Here is an 18,712-nt window from a genome sequence, read left to right on the forward strand (position 1 = left end):
GCGTTAAACAGCCAGGATGCAAAAAAAACAAGCATATACGAGAGGTTAAATAAAATGGTGCCCAGCAGACTAACAGACAATGGCAGTGACAGTAGCAGTGGCTTTGCGTTGATGCTCTCCTCCTGCTGCATGTGGCCTTTGAACCTATTGTTGTGTCGCGGGTGACGTCAGCGCCGTGTGCGGGAGACGGAGCGGCGTGCGCCTGGCGAGACAAAGGCGGCGGATCGACCGGGGTCAGGCAGCAGCGGAGAGCAGAGAATCACTATTTTTTTTAACTAAAAGGTAACTGCTAACCTTGGATTTCGGCTACGGTCTCCTTGACGAAGCGGAGAATGGAGACCTAGTGACACTCCCAGGAATATGCTTTGACTCTCCAGACTGAGAAAAAACAACAGTGCTCTCTTTTCGTTTAAAAACGTTTTTCTCCTACGCCCCCCATTTAGCGTGCTACTTAGCTAACCCGCTAGCTTCTAGCCTTGCACAGCACAGGTCTTCTTCTCCTCCTTCTCCTCCTCCTGCCTGCTTCTTATCTTTCCCCCAGAAAAACTGGGCGACAAGCGAAGAGAGGATCTCGTCGACAAAGACAAAGATAAAGTAAGTTCATGTGAATTTTCGCACTTGTTTAATTTTCAAAAAAAGACAACTCTGCTGTCTTGGAGAAAGAGCACAAGTTCGACTGTCAGAACTGGGCTAACCAGCTAGCTGTGGTGCTCCCAAACAAAGGGGTCGACAACGTGACTGAGTGCCGACTGTGTGGGACTAGCCTGTTAGCTTGGCTGTTGAAGCTAACAGCAGCTTATTTTCCTCTATTATCTACATTTTTTTTAATTCCATTAATACATACGCGAGTGCCAGGAGTTAGTGGCGCAAAGGTTGTTCATGTGCGAGCAGGGGAATACTTTGTTCAGTTGTGTTGAAGCGGGCATGCTTTATCCTGACAAAACAACCAGCCTCCTGGATGGTTTCAGTTGTCAGACAAGGAGCAACAACAGACAAAGCAAGGCGCCCAAATCAACAGTCTTCATGTATGTTGTTGTTTATGAATGAAGACGGTGACTTCATGGTATCAGTCGTCAGCATCGTTTTATGCCATTAATGATAAACTCGTACTTTTTTGTTTATTTTTCCATTTTTGTTTCAGAAGAGGGTGAGCTCACTCCCAACAAACAGGCATCCGTGATCTGATGTGAGATCCACGGAGCGACTATGCCTAGCCCTTTATTCCACCCCGAAATTATGGACCACGACGTGGTGATCAGCAGCCAGCACAGCGGGGTCGGTCTCCCCCGTGAGACAGACCAGGAGTCCCGGGAAGAGGACCACCAAGAGGCGCTTCGTTTCGCCCTGGACCAGCTGTCACTCATGGCCCTTGAGAAGGTGGACTGCGGGGGCGGCAGTGGTAGCGGAGGCGGCGGGCTGGTCGACACGCTGGATGGGACCCAGGGTCCTGGTTCTGAGAGCTGCAACGGTGTGGGCGGAGGGGGTTATGTGGATCTACAGATGCTGGAACATGCCAACGGCTCCCGGGACTCGCCGACTTCCTGCTCTCCATCCCCGGAGTACTACGGCTCGGGCGGGTACCACATGGCCGGCTCGCACGCCATGCTCCATGGGGAACAAAGCTCCGTCCTCTGTAGCAGGAAAAGAAGTGTCAACATGACTGAATGTGTGCCTGTCCCCAGCTCCGAACATGTGGCTGAAATAGTGGGAAGACAAGGTAAGAGCCGACGTTTGTTTGTGTTCCTCTTGTTGGTGAGGAGTTGTTTGGTGTTCATGTTTATGGACAGCTTGTTCAGGCAGCATGCAGCCTGTTGGTTCTTTGTTTGGGTGCCTGCCTGGTGAGAGGAGGGTCCCTGAACTTTTACAGCCTGAGCTTGGTGCTCTGGTTGGGCTGCATTCACAGTTTGCGTGTTCAATGGCAAAATAAGACTATTGCTCAAACTAAAAGCCTTACCTGTTCTGTTTACGTGTGATTTTTTTTTAAACAGTATTTAGACAATGCCTTGACAGAGTGGATAGTGTGGTTGATAAGTAGGAGGGAGGGGGAGGGGTGGGAGAGGGTCAGACAAAGCGGCAGATTGTCGGGAGTCTGGACATGTCTAGCAGCCTGCACCAAACAAAGGAAATATACCGAAATATGCCGCTTTTATGTATCGCACATCTCAACTGGCGGTTTTGAACACCGAGCTCACATTCCCAAGTCATGTACATGTTTATGATATATTATTGTTGGCTTTGCAGAGCAGATTTTAGGCTGAAACGGGGCAGTAGGCGCACAAACACGGGACTGGGCGGTGTTACGCCCTGCACCCATCTCCGTCTGCCGTTGCAGCCTGCTCCCGTATGAGCCGCTATATTTTACACATTTCTAATTTTTTCCTATTTGTATTTTTTTTACCAGTATATGTCTTTTACTTAAAATAGACTCATGTTGTGGGTTTGGTTTGCCCGTCGCAGTCGCGGTAGCGTTACGGCATTGTTCCCTTTGTTTGAAAAAGCCATGCTTTCTGCTTCCCAGAATGACATCACACTCAACGCCCCTGATTGGTCGGCGAAAACCAAGCGTCCGTATTTAAAGAAACAGTACAGAGTTTGACGCTGCCGGAGGAGCATGAATTAACACAGGCAGTGCAGCAGCTATCGGCTCTGTGTTTGGGCAGACCGGCACTTCATGCGTATCATGCATACCTTGTGCTTTTACATGTTATGTGATGTGAAAGAGGCCAGTTAGACAATTGAAGTGCATTAATAAGGCATGGCCTTGCTGTTGAAGATTTTTGAATGTTTTTTGAGGATTTAGTGCCCAACTACACACATGTTGACTCGTTATAAATCTACATATTGAAAAATCTGTTGGACCTGTTTGGCTAGGTAACATATATATTGGTTAATTAGGTAAGCCTGTTGTTGTTTAAATCAATCCTGTCTGATACAGAAGCCCTGCAAAGGTTATAATGGCTCATGCTTTTGTTTAAACTGCTTTTTGTGAGGTGCTGATTCAGGTTTATGACCATTGTAGAGGCTGCAGTTTGTGTTTATGTGTCCACCTCTTATGTCGATTAAGACAACTAATTACTGGAAACGGCAGCATCACAAACTACAGCAAGTTCTATGGACACATTGATTTTAACAGTGAACCATGTAACTTTTATGAAGGTGGGATTTATTACATTATGTGCATTGGTTTTAACAAAGTCTGCTTAATAAACTGTTAACTGAGCATACATTTCAAATGTTTTCATTAGTCTTCTTCTTTGTGTATACAACATAATCGCCGTTGTGTGAATGACTGTTACAAATAAATGTGTTTATATATGTGTTGGTGACATTCATACCATAACACTTAATTTTCATGTGGTTCTGTGTCTTCCAGGCTGTAAGATCAAGGCCTTGCGTGCCAAAACAAATACCTACATAAAGACTCCGGTCAGAGGCGAGGAGCCAGTGTTCATCGTGACAGGACGCAGGGAGGATGTAGAGATGGCCAAACGTGAAATTGTCTCTGCAGCTGAACATTTCTCTATGATCCGAGCATCCCGCTGCAAAGCTGGAGCGCCTGGAGGAGGAGGCTCTCTTCCTGGACCACCACACTTACCAGGACAGACCACCATACAGGTACAGAAACCCACGTGGCATAGTCATCATGCTGTTGTTTTACTCCGTCGGGTTACCATAGACTAAGTGGATGTTATATACATATATATCTGGAACTCTGTTTTCTTTCCTGTAGATTGAAGTCACCCATTTTCAGCCATTAAAACATTTCTCTTCTCATCCAGGTGAGGGTGCCCTACAGAGTAGTCGGTTTAGTTGTTGGACCAAAGGGAGCAACTATCAAGCGCATCCAGCAGCAGACTCATACCTACATCGTGACGCCCAGTCGAGAGAAAGACCCGGTGTTCGAGGTGACTGGCATGCCAGAGAACGTGGATCGAGCGAGAGAGGAGATCGAGACCCACATCACCCTGCGAACTGGAACCTTTGTAGACCTGCAGGGAGACAACGACTTCCACTCCAACGGCACTGATGTCAGTCTAGAAGGCCTGGGCTCCCTGAGCGGAGGGCTTGGGGCGTCTCTGTGGTCCAGGGCTACGGGCCACCACTCTGCACCCCCACCTCCACCGCCCTCCCCACCTCCTCCTATTCCCATGTCCATGCACCACTCCTCCAACCGGAAGATGTCTTCCTCAGTCGCCTATCACACGCACAATGGCGGTATGAGCGCAGACAGCTTCAGCACCACCCGTAAGGCCAACGAGGGAGGCAGCCCCACTAGCCCTTTTAGCACAGGCTCCAGCAGTGCTGGAGGAGGATTCACTTTTGGGGGTGACTCCACCCCAGGGCTACCCTCCTCAGAGGAACTGGGCTTTGAGTTCAGTGCTTCCAACATCTGGGCACCTTTTGTCAATGGTGGAACGGGCAATAAAACAGCCGGCTCCTCCCAGCAGCAGTCACTACGTCGCAACAGCAGTGGCCTCAGCGGTGGCGCCATCACTCCACGATTGTCTCCCACTCTGCCTCAGGACACAGGCGTGGGGCCTCTGGATCATCCACTAGCCCGTCGTGCCCAGAGCGACCCCCTCAGCACTCTCTCCTGGCTACAGTCTGGCAGTGCAGGAGGTGGCTCTTTCTCCGGAGCGTCTAGCTCCAGCTCCGGCGGCTCGTCAACAGGTTACTCCTCTTGCTCGGCCTCCTCCCTGCCCGGCGGCTCACCCACTGACTCTGAGGGGGGCGGCAGCAGCGTGGGCCTCAGCTCTGGGATGCTGAGCCGGCTGAAAGGCGGCTCTGGTCCTGGGGTCACGGGTCTGGTTGGCGTCAGCCCGGGGATCAACAGGGACTGCTTTGTGTGTTTTGAGAGCGAGGTGACAGCAGCCCTGGTGCCTTGTGGTCACAACCTGTTCTGCATGGAGTGCGCTGGGCAAATCTGCCAGTCAGCGGAGCCAGAGTGTCCCGTCTGCCACACCCCCACCACACAGTGCATCCGCATCTTCTCCTAATGCCCTGGCAGAGGGTTTGGAGCGCGAGGTGGATGTGGTGGGTGGTAAGAAGACGACTTGAGTGGGGCACCAGCTGTGGTGGAGGCGATGGAAGGATTCACACTAATAACCTTCACACACACAATGGACCATAATAAATGCATTAATAGAGATGATGATACTATATGGATGTTGATTTATTGCTGATAAAACTGTCAAGGTTAATAATAACAATAATAATAATGACTTATTTTCAGAGTGAAGTTAATTGAAACTGATCTGCAGACAGTTGGGGCTCAGACAGTCTCTCAGTTGTGAACTTATGGAAGGAAACTAGTGTCTTATCTCTCTTCAGGCCTTCATTTTGACCCGGAGCGGCCTGCACTGCTGGCCGCCGGTCTTGTCTCAACATTTCTTCATTCTGGCTTCTTCAGATCTCTGCCTGCTTTCTCTCTCACAGCCTTTCCTTTTGACACTTTTGTACTTAACAGATATTTTTTGATGAACCTGTCAATAAGGCCTGCACTTTTCTACTCCTTATTTTAATGTTCTTGACAGAACTGTTCAAACAAATCCCTCGCTTTATCCTCTACTCTCACTCATGCTGTTGTGACACAAAGCGGCAGGGTGACTATTTTTCTGTAAGCTTGGGATTTTTTTCTAAAGGTCGGCATGTAGTCAGGCACCTAGCGGAACAATACACCCAAGGGACCTCTTAATGATGAATTCCTGTCTCTCGTTGCCACACGAAAATTTGCCATCAGTATGCCAAATGAATGCTATTAATAGACGTCTCTTGATCAAACTCAATAACAAGTTGGATGAATTTGGATGAGCCTCTGCCACATTTCAGATGGGGCTGCTGCAGTGATTCCCATTATTTATCATTTAATAAGTGAGAAATGCACCATCAGTGATCCTGTAGGAATGTGTCTGTACGTTTGGGCTGCCTGACAATCCCTTTACATCTCTCTCTCTCTCTCTCGTGCGCAAGTATGTTTGTGTGTGAATATTGCCCACTGACGCTGTTTGTTACATTGGCGTCATCATGTGTCCTCGCCATGAGAAGGTTTGTGTCCTGCTGCCCCTTAACTCTCAGTCTTATAGGGAAGGCGATGCTCCGATCCATCCACCCACACCAGGACATTTCCCCCTCACGTCTTCTCGTCTGTTACACTTAGATCGTCTCATTTAGCGTTTTCTACTAGTTTTTTGACTGCTGACTGTCAAGTGTGTGGCTGACAGACATATTTTGAAACTCTAGGAAAAGATAGGGCTTTTCTGACGTCACACGTGAATGTTTTGTCCAATAAGGTTAAAGGAGAGATGGCTGCTCCTCCTACACGAAACAATAACAAGGGGCTTGACTTTTGGCCCCTCTAAAAAGGTAAAAAAAAAAAAAAAGAAACAGCTCTTACTGTTTTTTTTTTCTGTTTTGGTCGTTTTGGTCTTCCACCCCACGTTCACAGCAAAGCTGTATGGCACTCTCTCAGATGACACACTGTCATACCCATGTACCGCTGTACTCCTGGCTCAGTGTAGTGCACTATACGGTTAGTTGTTTGAGATTTGTCCGATGTTTCCTAGCATTACTGGGTGACTCTCGATGAGGCGGTTGCAGCCTGTTTTGTGTTAGTGTTTTTGATTTTTTTTTTTTTTAAATTCAATGTGAGTTTGCAGTAACTGCCTCCTTTAGTGTTAATACTCTACGTATGATTTGGGCGATGTCTGCGCGATGATGCGTGGTTGCCGCTGTTGGCCCCTTTTTGAACATACGCGGAATCAGCTCATAGAATGAGACAAGCCATGACAACAGAATTAAAATGACACAGCTAATTCTCAAAGGGCTTCCTCTGACTGCACAGGCACACAATCACATTTTCAGGCTCACACAGTAGGTAGAGTCAACTTATCCTTTATGGCAGCTAGTAGCTAGGTCATCCAGGGCTTCCAAGCACTCTTTTGTGTTCAAATCCCAGCAGCTGCAGAATGTTTTGCTTGTTTGTTTTTGTTTTTTTTTTAAGAAAAATTCCTATTGTTTTCTAATCATCCCTATACAGTCATCACGTGGATCCTGTTCGTCAGAGTGCAGGGTGTTGCAGTCGTAGATTGAACAGATTTAATATTAAGGGAAAAAGGGTAACTTGAGTAAACGGGCAGTTGTTGCTGTGCTTTGGTGCTCCAGCCAGTCTAATGTTAAACTTATTTGCTGTCTGACTGTTTGTTGGCTACTTAGTTGATGAGGACAGTTGCTGTTCTGGTTGAGCGCAGCAGTGCACTAATTCATGTGTCCACAGGGGCAGGAAAAACCTGCCCAGGAGCTGAACTGGTAGTCTTTGTGAAGACTGTCCCATGGTGCTTTGGTGCAACTCCCTACTGAAACACGGTGATGAACGAACCCAGTCGACAACAGGGAGGCCTTTTTTCAGCCCTCCGCTGTGCTGTAGACCTGACGGCTCTGTTCGCACGGTGGTCGAACCCGGCAGCCCATCCACCCCACCGGGCCTCAGTGTCAAACATTTCGTCTTGTACTCGTGCAACACTCAGAACAGACGCAGTCCGTCTGAGCGAACAGATCAGCCGTCACTGTTGTGAGTCTGTTGAGGCCAGTCTTTCAAGCCCTTCAAAGTGTCCCAAGTGGACGTAAAGGAATAAAATGTGTTGATTTGTCAGAGGGGTCTGATGTAAATCCCGGATGTTGCACCGGGATGTTTCTGGCCAATGAGAAAATGTTAGGGTTTAATGTACAGTAGTTTAATTGTTTAAAAAAAAAAGGTACAAATTTTTTTTCAGATTGACTGCTGATTTTTTTTTCTTTTTTTCTCTTTAGTCAAACTTACCCCCTTCCCCCATTTCCTTCCTAAAGGTTTGAAAACAGGGTTTCCTGAGGCATGCTAGCCAGTGACCTCTGACCTTTTTTGTGATTAGAGCGGGGGGATGCAAAGAGAGCCACGCCAGTAAGGGGTGACAGACACCCCTTAAGCCTCAGCTCTCCTACTTTTGCTTTAATTCTCTTTGTATGCAGAACCAAAATGTAAAACGTCAGCAAACTAGGTTTCAGGCCTGACTGCGTGTGTGTATGTGTGTGTGCGTGTGTGTATATACCCTGAATACAATCATTGGGATCTCATTTTCAAAAACGAAATGACTTAATTGAAGATAAGTGTAGTTTCTAAAGAACATGTATCATTATTTGTAAGTTAACCATCTGCATGTCTTCAAGCCACCTGGCATTAGCTAATAATTTTTAAGATTTAAAAACAAAAAAAAACTTTTTACACATTTTATTTTTTACAATTTATTTGCTTACCTAAATATCCCAGACAATAATGTGACCCTTTTTATTACTTCAAATTTATTTTTTATTTTCCATTTTTTTATTTTCCTTATTTCCTGTGTACTACATATAGGCAATTTATAACAAAATGAGAAAATTATTGAAGAAATTTTAAAATTGAAATATATTTTATTTGAAAGTTTATGGACCTTTTAACCGTGAGCCAGAAAAATTGTATAATCATATAATTTGAGCTGACTTGACGGTTATGAGAAATGTATCAAGAGTTTTATTTTTTATGCTTCTTTAATAAAGTCTTGTTTTTGGTTTCATTTTTTTACTGTAAAATAAGAACTTGCTTGCTGTGTCTTTATTTCTTTCCCCTTCGGAGTATGTTTGCAGCAGGCAGGAACAGCTGCATGTTCACCACACGGGGGCAGTATGGACTCACCTGCAGCCGATAAAACCATGAGTAAAGGTGGGGTGTGAAGTCTGCAGTTCACGCGTTTTTTTTTGTGAATTTGAGACCAGATATTAGAAAATTCACAGAACATTTTAATGGGCCTGTTTCTGACATTTGTATAGATTTAAGTTTGGTTTGAGAAGCAGGTAATGTCAGAAGTTCATGTAGCTAAAGTGCCTTTTTAAAAATGTTAAAGCGTCCTAAGTGTGAGTGTACTGCTTTTCTTTATGTGTCATTAAGTACCATTTAGGTGATAGTCTGGTATTATGACCAAACGAGCAGTTTAATGATTTCAGTTTGGATTCGGGGGAAACTGTGGTGGGTGTTTCTCACAATTTCTGATTCTTGTTTTGTTTGTTTTCCCTTTTTCTAAACTGTTGCTAGAACAGAACAATTAGTCTGGACAGCAAATTAACTGGCACCGATAATCATTTTCCAAATAAAACTTCCCAAATGCTGGGATTTGCTGCCTCTTTTGCTTTATAACACAGTTCATATTTATAATTTATATAGTCCAACTGTCTAAGAGAGCAAATAGTTGTTGGTTGCAGGCCCGAATCAAAAGTAGGATGAGCAGCAGCGTGTGCTGCACGCCGTTCTGTTCACCAGACTCGAATTCTTTCAAACTTGATACACCTTTAACAAAGACCCCCTCATTGTTCTGCTGATGCTTTTTTCCCCCTCCTCTGCACTGTCGAGAAGCAGCAAAAATATCTGGTTCAACTTGTGTAAAGCAGAGGAGGGTGATGCCGCCCTCCCCCTGACACAGAGAGGTCAGAGGTCACACAGACAACAGACTGATCTCTTACTGAGGTGGAAGGCCGACTGGTGTATCAATACGACACCCTGTTGGAGGAGCATCTGTTGAAACAACAGGGTTGAATGGGATTTTTTTTAATGAGTGAGCACAAGTTTTTGTAACTTGCTGACTGCAGTATGTTAGATTTATATATTTTGAGGTGTGGTAACTGACAAAAATCAAACTGTGGCAGGATGAGATTCTCAGGTACCACAGGAGGAATAAGAAAGCGGGCATTTAGACTGTGACACAAATGTCCCTTTAATAGGAAGCAGATCACAATCAGGCTGCATTCCAATTCCACTTCATCCTCATTAAAGAACAATCAATAATGATAAGAAACAAATTAGAAACATCCTTAGTAGAAAATTATTCTCTCATGCGAGTTGTGTGTTCACACTACATTCATAAGGGTTACAGATGACATATTCACAAGCCTTAAAAAAACACAGATGACTTATATAGCTTTAAAAAACAAAAACAACAACAAAAAAAGGAAAACAAAGTCACATCAGAGACACGTGCTCGCACGATTAAGTTTCCCATCATGCAATTGCAAGTTGATTCTATTCACAGGGTGGGCATCATTGGTCTCCACAGAGCCGTGTCGGCGTGGATGCATGCATGTGTGTCATCTTACATGTGCCCTTTTGTGCTTGAGCAGAGATGGGTGTGTAGACGTGCATGTAGGTGTTATCAGTGTGTGTGTGTGTGTGTGTGTGTGTGTGTGTGCAGTAGGTGTCTTGTGTGCATACATACATCAAGCAGCCAACTGGATTTTTTTTTTTTCTTTCTGTTGCTTTTCAGCTACAACCTGACATGTCCAGTTTTGTCTGGAGCCCTGGGTTTACTGAGACAACACATACATAAGAATGTAACTGCACTGTGTGTGTTAAATGTGGCAGAAAAGCTCCCTTTAAAAGGCAAGTGCATCCACAGATCAAACATGACCAAACTCATGATCCGTTTCAGGGAAAATTTGATTCCCTTTGATCACGGAAAGGAGAAGAAGAAGAAGACTCTGCCAAGGCTAAATAACATTCAGAAGCTTCGTTTTTGGTAGAATTCAGCAGTTTTCAGTACAGACAACACGTGACAGGCCAGCAGTGACGTCTGGTGTAGCTCCTCACAGCAACAGGAGCGCCCACTTCAGCGTTAATTCACTGTCACTGACATCACTAAGTTTCACAAAGAGACCACAACACAAGCCGGACTGTGACTGTGAGTGTCTGCTCAGCCTCCTTCTTTTTTCCTTTCTTTTTCCAGCGAAAGGTTCATTTACGGCACATGACGAGACTGAAACTAACACTCGACCAACATAAATGCTTGGCGGTGACTCTGATGGCTTCTTTTTTTTTTTTTGAATTAAATAAATAAATAATAATAAATTTGACCTCTCGTTCGTGCAAATTTGGTCCTATTAAAGGCAAAGCACTTTCCTTCTCTCTCATCCAGAATAAGAGAAAAAGCTTACACACTTCCAACAGGAATGAGCATTTTATGTAGTCCATAAATAAAATAAGTTAGTGACTTACACACACAAAAACAAAAAAAAGAAAGAATGAGAAGTTTCCCATCTGGATATTGCAGTTGGTGCTGCTGCACTTATATTGACAGCGCATACATTTTAGGTATGTAGATGCGATATATTGCTCACGATCTCAGAGCCCATTTTGCAGGTGCGACTGTCAGCACACACGCGCACGCACACACACAAAAACAAGAGACACAGCAGCGCTCACAGAGGGGTTTGTTCTTCATAGAAACCACGAGGTTCAGTGAAGACACAAACAAACCCCTATTGCCTTCAAGAGGTGAGTTTGGGTACGTGTGCGGCTCCCCTCGGCTTCACGTGGATTTTATTTTCAGACGTCGTGAACGGGAGCGCGTCTACAGCAGAGCAGGTAGACGAGGGGCACGAGGGGAAACGCTGTGGGTCAATTTGCCAACGAACGCGTGGACAGCATGTGACTGACATCCCAGTTCACCGATCCCGTAGCCCTTTTTGGAGTGAATGTGCGCTCTAGGGGGTGTGGATGTGTTATACACTGGGGTATTGCTCTGTTTGTTGTGATGTGAGGCAGGAAAAGTTTAAAAAAACAAACAAAACAAAAGCACACTGTTGCCACAACTTCCGCTTCTATCAACACATCACATATCAGGCTCAGCATTTCTCCATCATCGGTGTGTTTTCTCCACAATAATGAAGGGTAGACAGGTCATAATTATAAAATCTTATTGTACCGGGGTTATATATGCACCATGCTCACACAGGTAAAGTATTGGAGGCACCCATCTTTCACGGTTACAGCAAAGTGAATCACAGTGTTCCTGGGGTCAACATGCAGGACGTTAGTACATTACAGGACAGACTAGCAGTGATGTTGCCCCTGGACGCTGATCTAAGGTCAGGTTGGTGTGTGTGTGTGTGTGTGTGTGTTTTTTTCTCTTCTTGGATTTATGGGGCGTGAAGGAATCTGATCTTAGATCTGTGCCTGAAATCCAACTTATACAATACAACACATCACACCTGGGGAGGAGGGCGGGGACTACACAGAGCAAACAACAGGGAAGGGTGGAAAAACGACACACAGTCAGGCAGGCAAGCTGACGGACAGACAGACGGACAGAGCATAGCTAGGCAAGAACTGCTCTCCCGAAGACGCAGAGAAGCAAAAGTGCAAAGTGATCGCTCTCAATCTATTCACATGGTTTTGTTGTTGTTCTGCTGCAGGATATCACATGTACAGCATATAAAAGGTTTTTCACTGTGTGAGCGACTGACAAGTGCTTGCTAACGTGAGGCTAACCCTAAATTGAGAGTCGAGCTATTGAGATATTCAGAATTAAATATGATTTTTTTGAAATAAACATATTCCTCCATGTTTGCATTGATAACATTGCAATGGAAATGTTGCATAATGTATGCAGATGTATGTACAATAGAGCATGTGTGTGCTTGTGTATTGCACGTGGTGGTCTGTCTATGTAGGTGTGAGTTCTATATGTGTGCAGAATACTGTGTCTATAGGGGATGTCTGTGGTGTTTTTGTGCACACACGTGTATCCTCCGACACCCCCCCCTCCCCCTCCCCTCAGCTGCGGCCCTCCTCAGCTGAGCGCTGGTCCGACTTGAGCTTGACAAACTCCTTGGCCACGTCGTCGTTGTTGCGCTGGGAGAGGATGCGCAGCACCGTCAGGCCCGTCTCGTCCATGTGGACACGTCTGCCCAGCGGCATCCAGCAGGTGACGCTGCCCTTGCTGGCAATGTCCTTCACCTGCAGCACGGCCATGCCCACCGTGCGGTCCTCTCTGGCAAAGCAGTAGTCCTTGACACACACCTGCAGCTCGTAGCTCTCTGGACCAACCTCAGTGCCCAATGAGCTGAAACAGGAGACAGAATCCATGTCTTAATTCACATCTGTGTGACTTCATATTTTAGTTTAGTTTTTACTGGACTGTCTAAATGAAGTACAAGGCATGCAGCTATTCAACTCATACACATCTTTTTTAAATCTTACTGTCTTCTCTCTAGTTTTTTTTTTTTTTGTGAAATCCCATATGTCCGACATAACCCAAATCCAGCAGAGACGGTGGTTACTCACTACTGGAAGCTTTCGTTGAACTTTGGAGACCAGCTGTTGTTCTTGGACTTGGTGGCGAATTTCCTTTTCTTGTCACTGAGGTGAGGACCGATGATGTAGACTTCCACAAAGGGCCTGAAGCCCTGCGCCTTCCATTTCAGGTCATTAGCAGCCACCACTGGAAGATGCAAATAGGTTATGTTAAAGAAGAGAGGACGGAGGGACAAAACAGGAACTACAGAATGATACCAGAGATTTCAGAAAAATGGGGGCAGTGGTGCAGTCTGGCCCGTTTCCTCACCTTTCACATTGATCTTGTGCTCTCCATTAGGCTGGGGCAAAATATCCACACACATGACCACCTCACCAACTGAATCCACTCCAGACGCTGTGAAAGACACACACACACACACACAGTAAGTGGTTGATTCCATGTGTGTGTTTGCTCTGAGCCCATTTGTCTCTCGCTTTGTAGCACAGCTGAGATGTATGACTTGAAGAATTAGGATGCATCAGCAGACTGGGAACTAAATTTAAACACGCAGAAGATACAGACACACACACACACACACTCAGGTTCTCTGTAATAATCAGATGAGCAGGTCTTGGCTGGGTAAAGCAGGTTTTGTGCCAGCTCTAATGCTGAGCAAATGGCAAACTGTAATGCAGCAATGCTTGGTAATTCGTTCTTAACACTCTCTTGATGTTGAAGGCGGGGGAGATGAAACTGAAAAAACTCCAGACTGCAATACAAGTTTCCTTTTCATCAGTAGACTCTGCATGACTTGGGTTTTTTTATTCATCATGCCTTGCACATCCTACGCTTTCCTTAAACTCAAGTAACTGCAGTTCTTGCATTGAAGTTCTCACCAGATCTGCTGCTCAAATTTCTGTGTGTACTTCACATATATAACAAGCTACATGTGTAACAGTCCTGTGTAGAAATCTTACATTTCCTCAAACGGCCGATAGAAAAGGGGTTCAAAGAGGAAAGCAAAAAGGCACAGAAACAGGACGAAGCAGAGAGAGTCGTGCTGCAGTGGGTTGCTCTGGGGGACATGCAGGTTTTACATAATACAGATGACACGTACGTTTCTCTGGTGGTGTGTCTTCATTGGCCGTGTACCTGATCCCTTTCCCTCCATGGACTGAGAGGAAACGAGAAGAAGTCAGCAAAGAAAGTTTTCATTAGTACCACATGGGGGAAGTATGTATACAACTTCATAAATCCTGCAAATGAAAGAGTAGCGGCTAATGGTTTAAGTAGCTCCACAAAAATGGTGTCCTTGACATTAATGACAAGATATTGAAAAGTATTTCATGTTGAATGAAATCCATTTAAAGGCCTGTAACATTATACTGTACGCAATTAAAACCAGTAAATGCAAATAGTAGTTTTTCTATTGCTGGAACTGCTAATGTACTTCACCAAAGCAATGAATGAAACATTTTCTGCTAAGGCTGTCAGCAGTCTTAATCTCATAATCCCATTTAATTCCATAAGCTGCAGTGACGGAAAGAATAAGCAGCGGAGCTCTTTGGGAGTAACTGAAAGCGTTTTTGTGTGAAATTGTCTGAACCTGCTGTGTGACAGTGTGTCAGTGTGTACTGCTGCTGTTTGAAGTTGTACCCTGAGCGTTCTGTGAGAGGACAAACTTCCTGATGAGCTTGTCTGTAGCCTGGGTGTACAGAGACAAGGCGTAGCGCAGAGACTGCAGGTCTGGACTCTTCTCCAAGAATGTTTTCTTCAGGCCCACCCCGCCAGCGTGGAAGTATTGCTGCGTTAAAAGGCAGGAGGAGACTCAGAGAGACAGAGGGTAGGACTCACCGAGAGCTCTAAGTGGCACAAAGTGTGACAAAACTGTTTAGTATGGAACAACCCTGTCAGCCCCGAAGCCCGAAACTCAAACAACTCTAAACCCGCACTAACTGCAGTTGCAGTGGTGTGCAGTACAGTACAGAATTTAAACTACATTCTGACATTCAAGACATTCAAATTCTGTTGACGTTTCTGATGTTCAAAGTTACACGTTTCTGCTTAGTATCTGAGGACAAGTGTAAGTGATTGCATAATTCTTTGATTTATAGAAATAAGAAAGAACAAAAAGATTTATACAGCATGTGTCACCCTGACGTAAGCTAAGCATAAATGACGATAACAAAAGCTTCAAAAATTATGTATCTGTCTCAGGCAAATTGCTGGGTGATTTTGGACTCATGTACAGTATTTTGCCAAACGAAATTCCAGTGTCAGCTACAGACTCTTCTTCGTCTTCTCAAAGTTAAAGTCTGAATGTCCGCTGATCATTCCCTTTTATGATTTGATTTCTGTGGCTTTAAAAAAATAAATATATTTCCAAAGTCTGAAATATCTGAGTTTTGTTCAGAGCAAGTTGGAATTTTGTTTTAGCATTTCCTTTTGCAGAGCAAGCACAGACCACTTAAATATTGTAAAAAGTAAAAATCCAGAGCAGCGATTTCCTTCTCTGCCAGCAGTTCTGCTTGTGTAACAAACACACCATATAATACCTTAATAGTGTCGAGTGCCAGCTCTATTACTGCACACTGCTTAGGAGTCAAAGCTTTGGCCTCCTCTCGCCCCATGTGCTCCTGCAGGACAGTTTAAACAAAGAAGTCAGTCTATATCACAATTCATTGCTTGAATGCAGCCCATAGTTGAAATATTAAAAATTTGTCTGTAGTTTTATTGTTGTTGCTGCCGTCTGTTTTCATCACCTTGAGCTTGGACAGCTGGCCCAACTCCTTAGCAGCGTTGAAGATCATCTGAGTGCCCTGTCATGGAGAGACAGACAGGTGAGTGAGCACATTGTTACGGAGGTATGCTGCTGAGGAAGATTTGCAGAGTGAGGGGTGAGTTCAGTGAGAACAGACAGCTGCAGAAATGAGCTTGCATGGTGGGGAAGGAGAGTAAAACTACAAATTCTGTGCTAATTTGATATGTTGTAAATAACCATTCACAATAAAGGTTCATCCTGGGAGAGAAAGAAGGTTTAAGTGCTTCAGGTGTACAGTCAGTAAGCAGGTAATGCTTGTCTCTGGTGCACCGTGCTGTCATTTAAGTCAAGTTTTGATGCACTGATGCTCTCATATCCACATAGAAGAAGACAGAATGTAAAAACAGATGACAAAGGCTAAAGGTTGTGGTGTTAAGACTCGAAAGACCTGAAAATCAAGTGTTTCTTCATGCTTACAGAGGCCGCACGCACGCACACACACACACATACACACACATACTTACAATAACCTAAGAAAAGAAGGAAGGGAGAGAGAATGGGGTAATGGCAGGACAGATGGGTTAATGTACAGTCACAATGGAAACCAGCAATGAAAAGCAAAAAACTGTTTGAAAAAAGGTGAAAAAAATGAAATTATCTTTTCATTGTTATATACCGTTTGGTCAGTAAGCGTTGGAAGAACAATTGTTTTTTCCATCGTGTTCATTACTAGTTTCCACAGCTCCTTCAGGACTCTCTTCAGGACTGTCTTCTCACAGATCTTAGCGAACAGCGACAGGCTGAAACACACAACCACAAAGACACACAACGTGAAGGCAAAACATACATTTTCATTTATTTACAGAGTGTGTGTGTTTGTTAAGGCCAAAGCAAGTTCATTCATAACGGTATAAACATGTATAATGTTTGAAATTTTCTAACCCCAGCATCAAAACAAAACTTTCTCACTGGCTTAGTTTGAGGAATTATATTAAAATATTCTCATTCAATTAATACAACATTAACTGCTGCCTCACGATGAAGATGTATACTGTAAAATCAGTCAATCAATCAATATTCCTGATTTACTTGCTGTCCAGGAAGTCCATGATAGGCTGCAGGACGTTGTCGGCCTCCTGGACCACACTGCCATTGGCCGGGACTGTTTGACCTTTGACCTGGGCTAGGATATCTCCCATTTGCCTCACATTGTCCTCGATCTGGGGCTGGAAACTGCATCACCACACAAAAAGGAACAGCATGTAAACAGACTCTGGAATCGGCTGGACAAACCAGTTGCAGCACTTTCTAGCTGGACATCTGGGAATCAAGCAGATACGCCCACCTGACAGCAAAGATGCGGCTGAGGTCATCCATGACATTGTTGAGTTTGTTCTGCAGCTCCTTGAGGAAGTCACTAGCCTCCACATTGAGCTGGCAGAAGACAGAATGGGATGAATACAAGAGCTGGCATGTTAGTTCAATCACGACAGTAACACCATATATAGAAACTCACATCTTTGCCTCCCATGGCCTCAAACATCTTCTCCAGCTGAACTCTGAGCTGCTGGATGTTATTGATGATGATACATGGCTGAGGGGAGAAAGAGAAAAATCATTACACACACACACACACTTTTCTCTCCCTCTCTCTTTCCTCTGTCTGCTTCCAGCATTTTATTGTAATCAATCAAGGTTAGTCCTCCTAACTTTTTTTATTGCTTCTTTGGCAAAAACACTCTTTGGTGATGCAGGGCAGGACAACCAGGAGCTTTAGCAATTATGGCTCATCTGGGGGCTCCTGGTCTCTCTGGGAGTGCAGGCCACGTTTCACAGAGCCTACACCACATTCAGCTAATTACACAGCCCTAATTCACTCGGCTATCGCACTGATGAACAGTTTATTCTGCTGAAACTGATCAACCTAATCGCATACACCAAACTGTGTACATCTTAAAACCAAGTCTTGACTGAGCTCAAATTAAACTATTTAATCAGTCACTGCTGTTTACTCTGCTGACACAAATCTCCATCTGGTACCTTGTTGGACCGAGCACTCCTTTCATGTCCTCTACTTTAAAACAAGCACCTACCACTTTCTCCTTCTTGACATGATTTGGAAAGTCTTTTGCAATGATGTCAGCATAGGACAGCAGGACGTTGCCGATAGTCTAAAAGAAACAAAACAAAACAATGTATTAAGTGGACAGGTACAGTAGGAAATATACAACACTCAGGTAAATACATTCTGCGCGTGTGTCAGCAAGTAAAAGTCACCTTGGCGAATCTCTTCATGTAGTTTCCAACGATCTGAGGGTCGGGACACTCCAGTTTGCGGATGATTTCAAAGCTCTGATTGAGCTGAGAGAACACATCCACCACGGAGCATGAGAACAAAGCGTGCTCTGATGTGACCTGGAACTGGAGAGTGAGAAGAAAGAACCGGATGAGGGGGAGAAGTATGAGGAGTTGTTCGGAGGCGACGCTGATGCTGCAGCACAATAATCTGGCTAACATTGAACAGGGGGAGTTTGATTCCTCCACGGGCAGAGAGGGGGAGGCATCATAGGAGGGAGGGTAGTGCATCATAGACAACGAAACTGACCCCTCTTCAGCTGCATGTAACTGCAACCAAATGATTTGTGAAGGGATTCCTCTGAATCCATTTGGATGAGAGCCACGGAGGCGATCACAGGGTTATGATGGGGAGCAGGGCCCTCATTAACAGCCTGGCCATTAGTGAATAGTGTTATGGTATGTGACTGGAAGTGAGGACTGCTGTTTCGCTGACGCAGGGAAGCAGAGGCTGCTTCTGGCGACAGTAATTGGACCCAAAGGATTCCTGACATATGAGCTGGGAGAATCTTCAGCTGCTTTG

The 18,712-nt window shown here is 44.8% G+C and overlaps 2 protein-coding genes across 4 annotated transcripts in view; one reads left to right on the forward strand and one right to left on the reverse strand.

The window, feature by feature from the left end:
* The first annotated feature begins 25 nt into the window (after nucleotides 1-25).
* On the forward strand, nucleotides 26-8,607 carry LOC124069615 (RNA-binding protein MEX3B-like). 2 transcript variants are annotated; one of them, XM_046408906.1, is made up of 4 exons: nucleotides 26-594; nucleotides 1,145-1,717; nucleotides 3,374-3,615; nucleotides 3,780-8,607. In XM_046408906.1, exons 2-4 carry the CDS (start codon nucleotides 1,207-1,209, stop codon nucleotides 4,995-4,997), a joined length of 1,971 nt encoding a protein of 656 aa, XP_046264862.1. In that variant the 5' UTR covers nucleotides 26-594; nucleotides 1,145-1,206; the 3' UTR covers nucleotides 4,998-8,607. The 2 variants fall into 2 exon arrangements, with proteins under 2 accessions (XP_046264862.1, XP_046264861.1); XM_046408905.1 differs by having other exon boundaries at nucleotides 27-594; nucleotides 1,142-1,717.
* Nucleotides 8,608-11,092: 2,485 nt separating this feature from the next.
* The window catches only part of LOC124069813 (protein unc-13 homolog A-like), a 31,320-nt gene continuing 23,700 nt past the window's right edge, over nucleotides 11,093-18,712 (reverse strand). For both annotated transcript variants that reach the window (XM_046409274.1, XM_046409275.1), the window contains 13 exons: nucleotides 18,112-18,255; nucleotides 17,928-18,005; nucleotides 17,351-17,428; nucleotides 17,180-17,268; nucleotides 16,924-17,067; nucleotides 16,511-16,634; nucleotides 15,836-15,892; nucleotides 15,629-15,709; nucleotides 14,730-14,877; nucleotides 14,191-14,247; nucleotides 13,401-13,487; nucleotides 13,121-13,277; nucleotides 11,093-12,899 (listed from right to left, as the gene is read on the reverse strand). In XM_046409274.1, coding sequence (XP_046265230.1) covers nucleotides 12,611-12,899; nucleotides 13,121-13,277; nucleotides 13,401-13,487; nucleotides 14,191-14,247; nucleotides 14,730-14,877; nucleotides 15,629-15,709; nucleotides 15,836-15,892; nucleotides 16,511-16,634; nucleotides 16,924-17,067; nucleotides 17,180-17,268; nucleotides 17,351-17,428; nucleotides 17,928-18,005; nucleotides 18,112-18,255 — 1,533 coding nt within the window. In that variant the 3' untranslated portion in view covers nucleotides 11,093-12,610. The remainder of the gene's footprint in view (nucleotides 12,900-13,120; nucleotides 13,278-13,400; nucleotides 13,488-14,190; nucleotides 14,248-14,729; nucleotides 14,878-15,628; nucleotides 15,710-15,835; nucleotides 15,893-16,510; nucleotides 16,635-16,923; nucleotides 17,068-17,179; nucleotides 17,269-17,350; nucleotides 17,429-17,927; nucleotides 18,006-18,111; nucleotides 18,256-18,712) is intronic.

This window comes from Scatophagus argus, chromosome 13 (genome assembly GCF_020382885.2).
Source record: "Scatophagus argus isolate fScaArg1 chromosome 13, fScaArg1.pri, whole genome shotgun sequence".
In the NCBI taxonomy this organism is placed as follows: domain Eukaryota; kingdom Metazoa; phylum Chordata; class Actinopteri; family Scatophagidae; genus Scatophagus; species Scatophagus argus.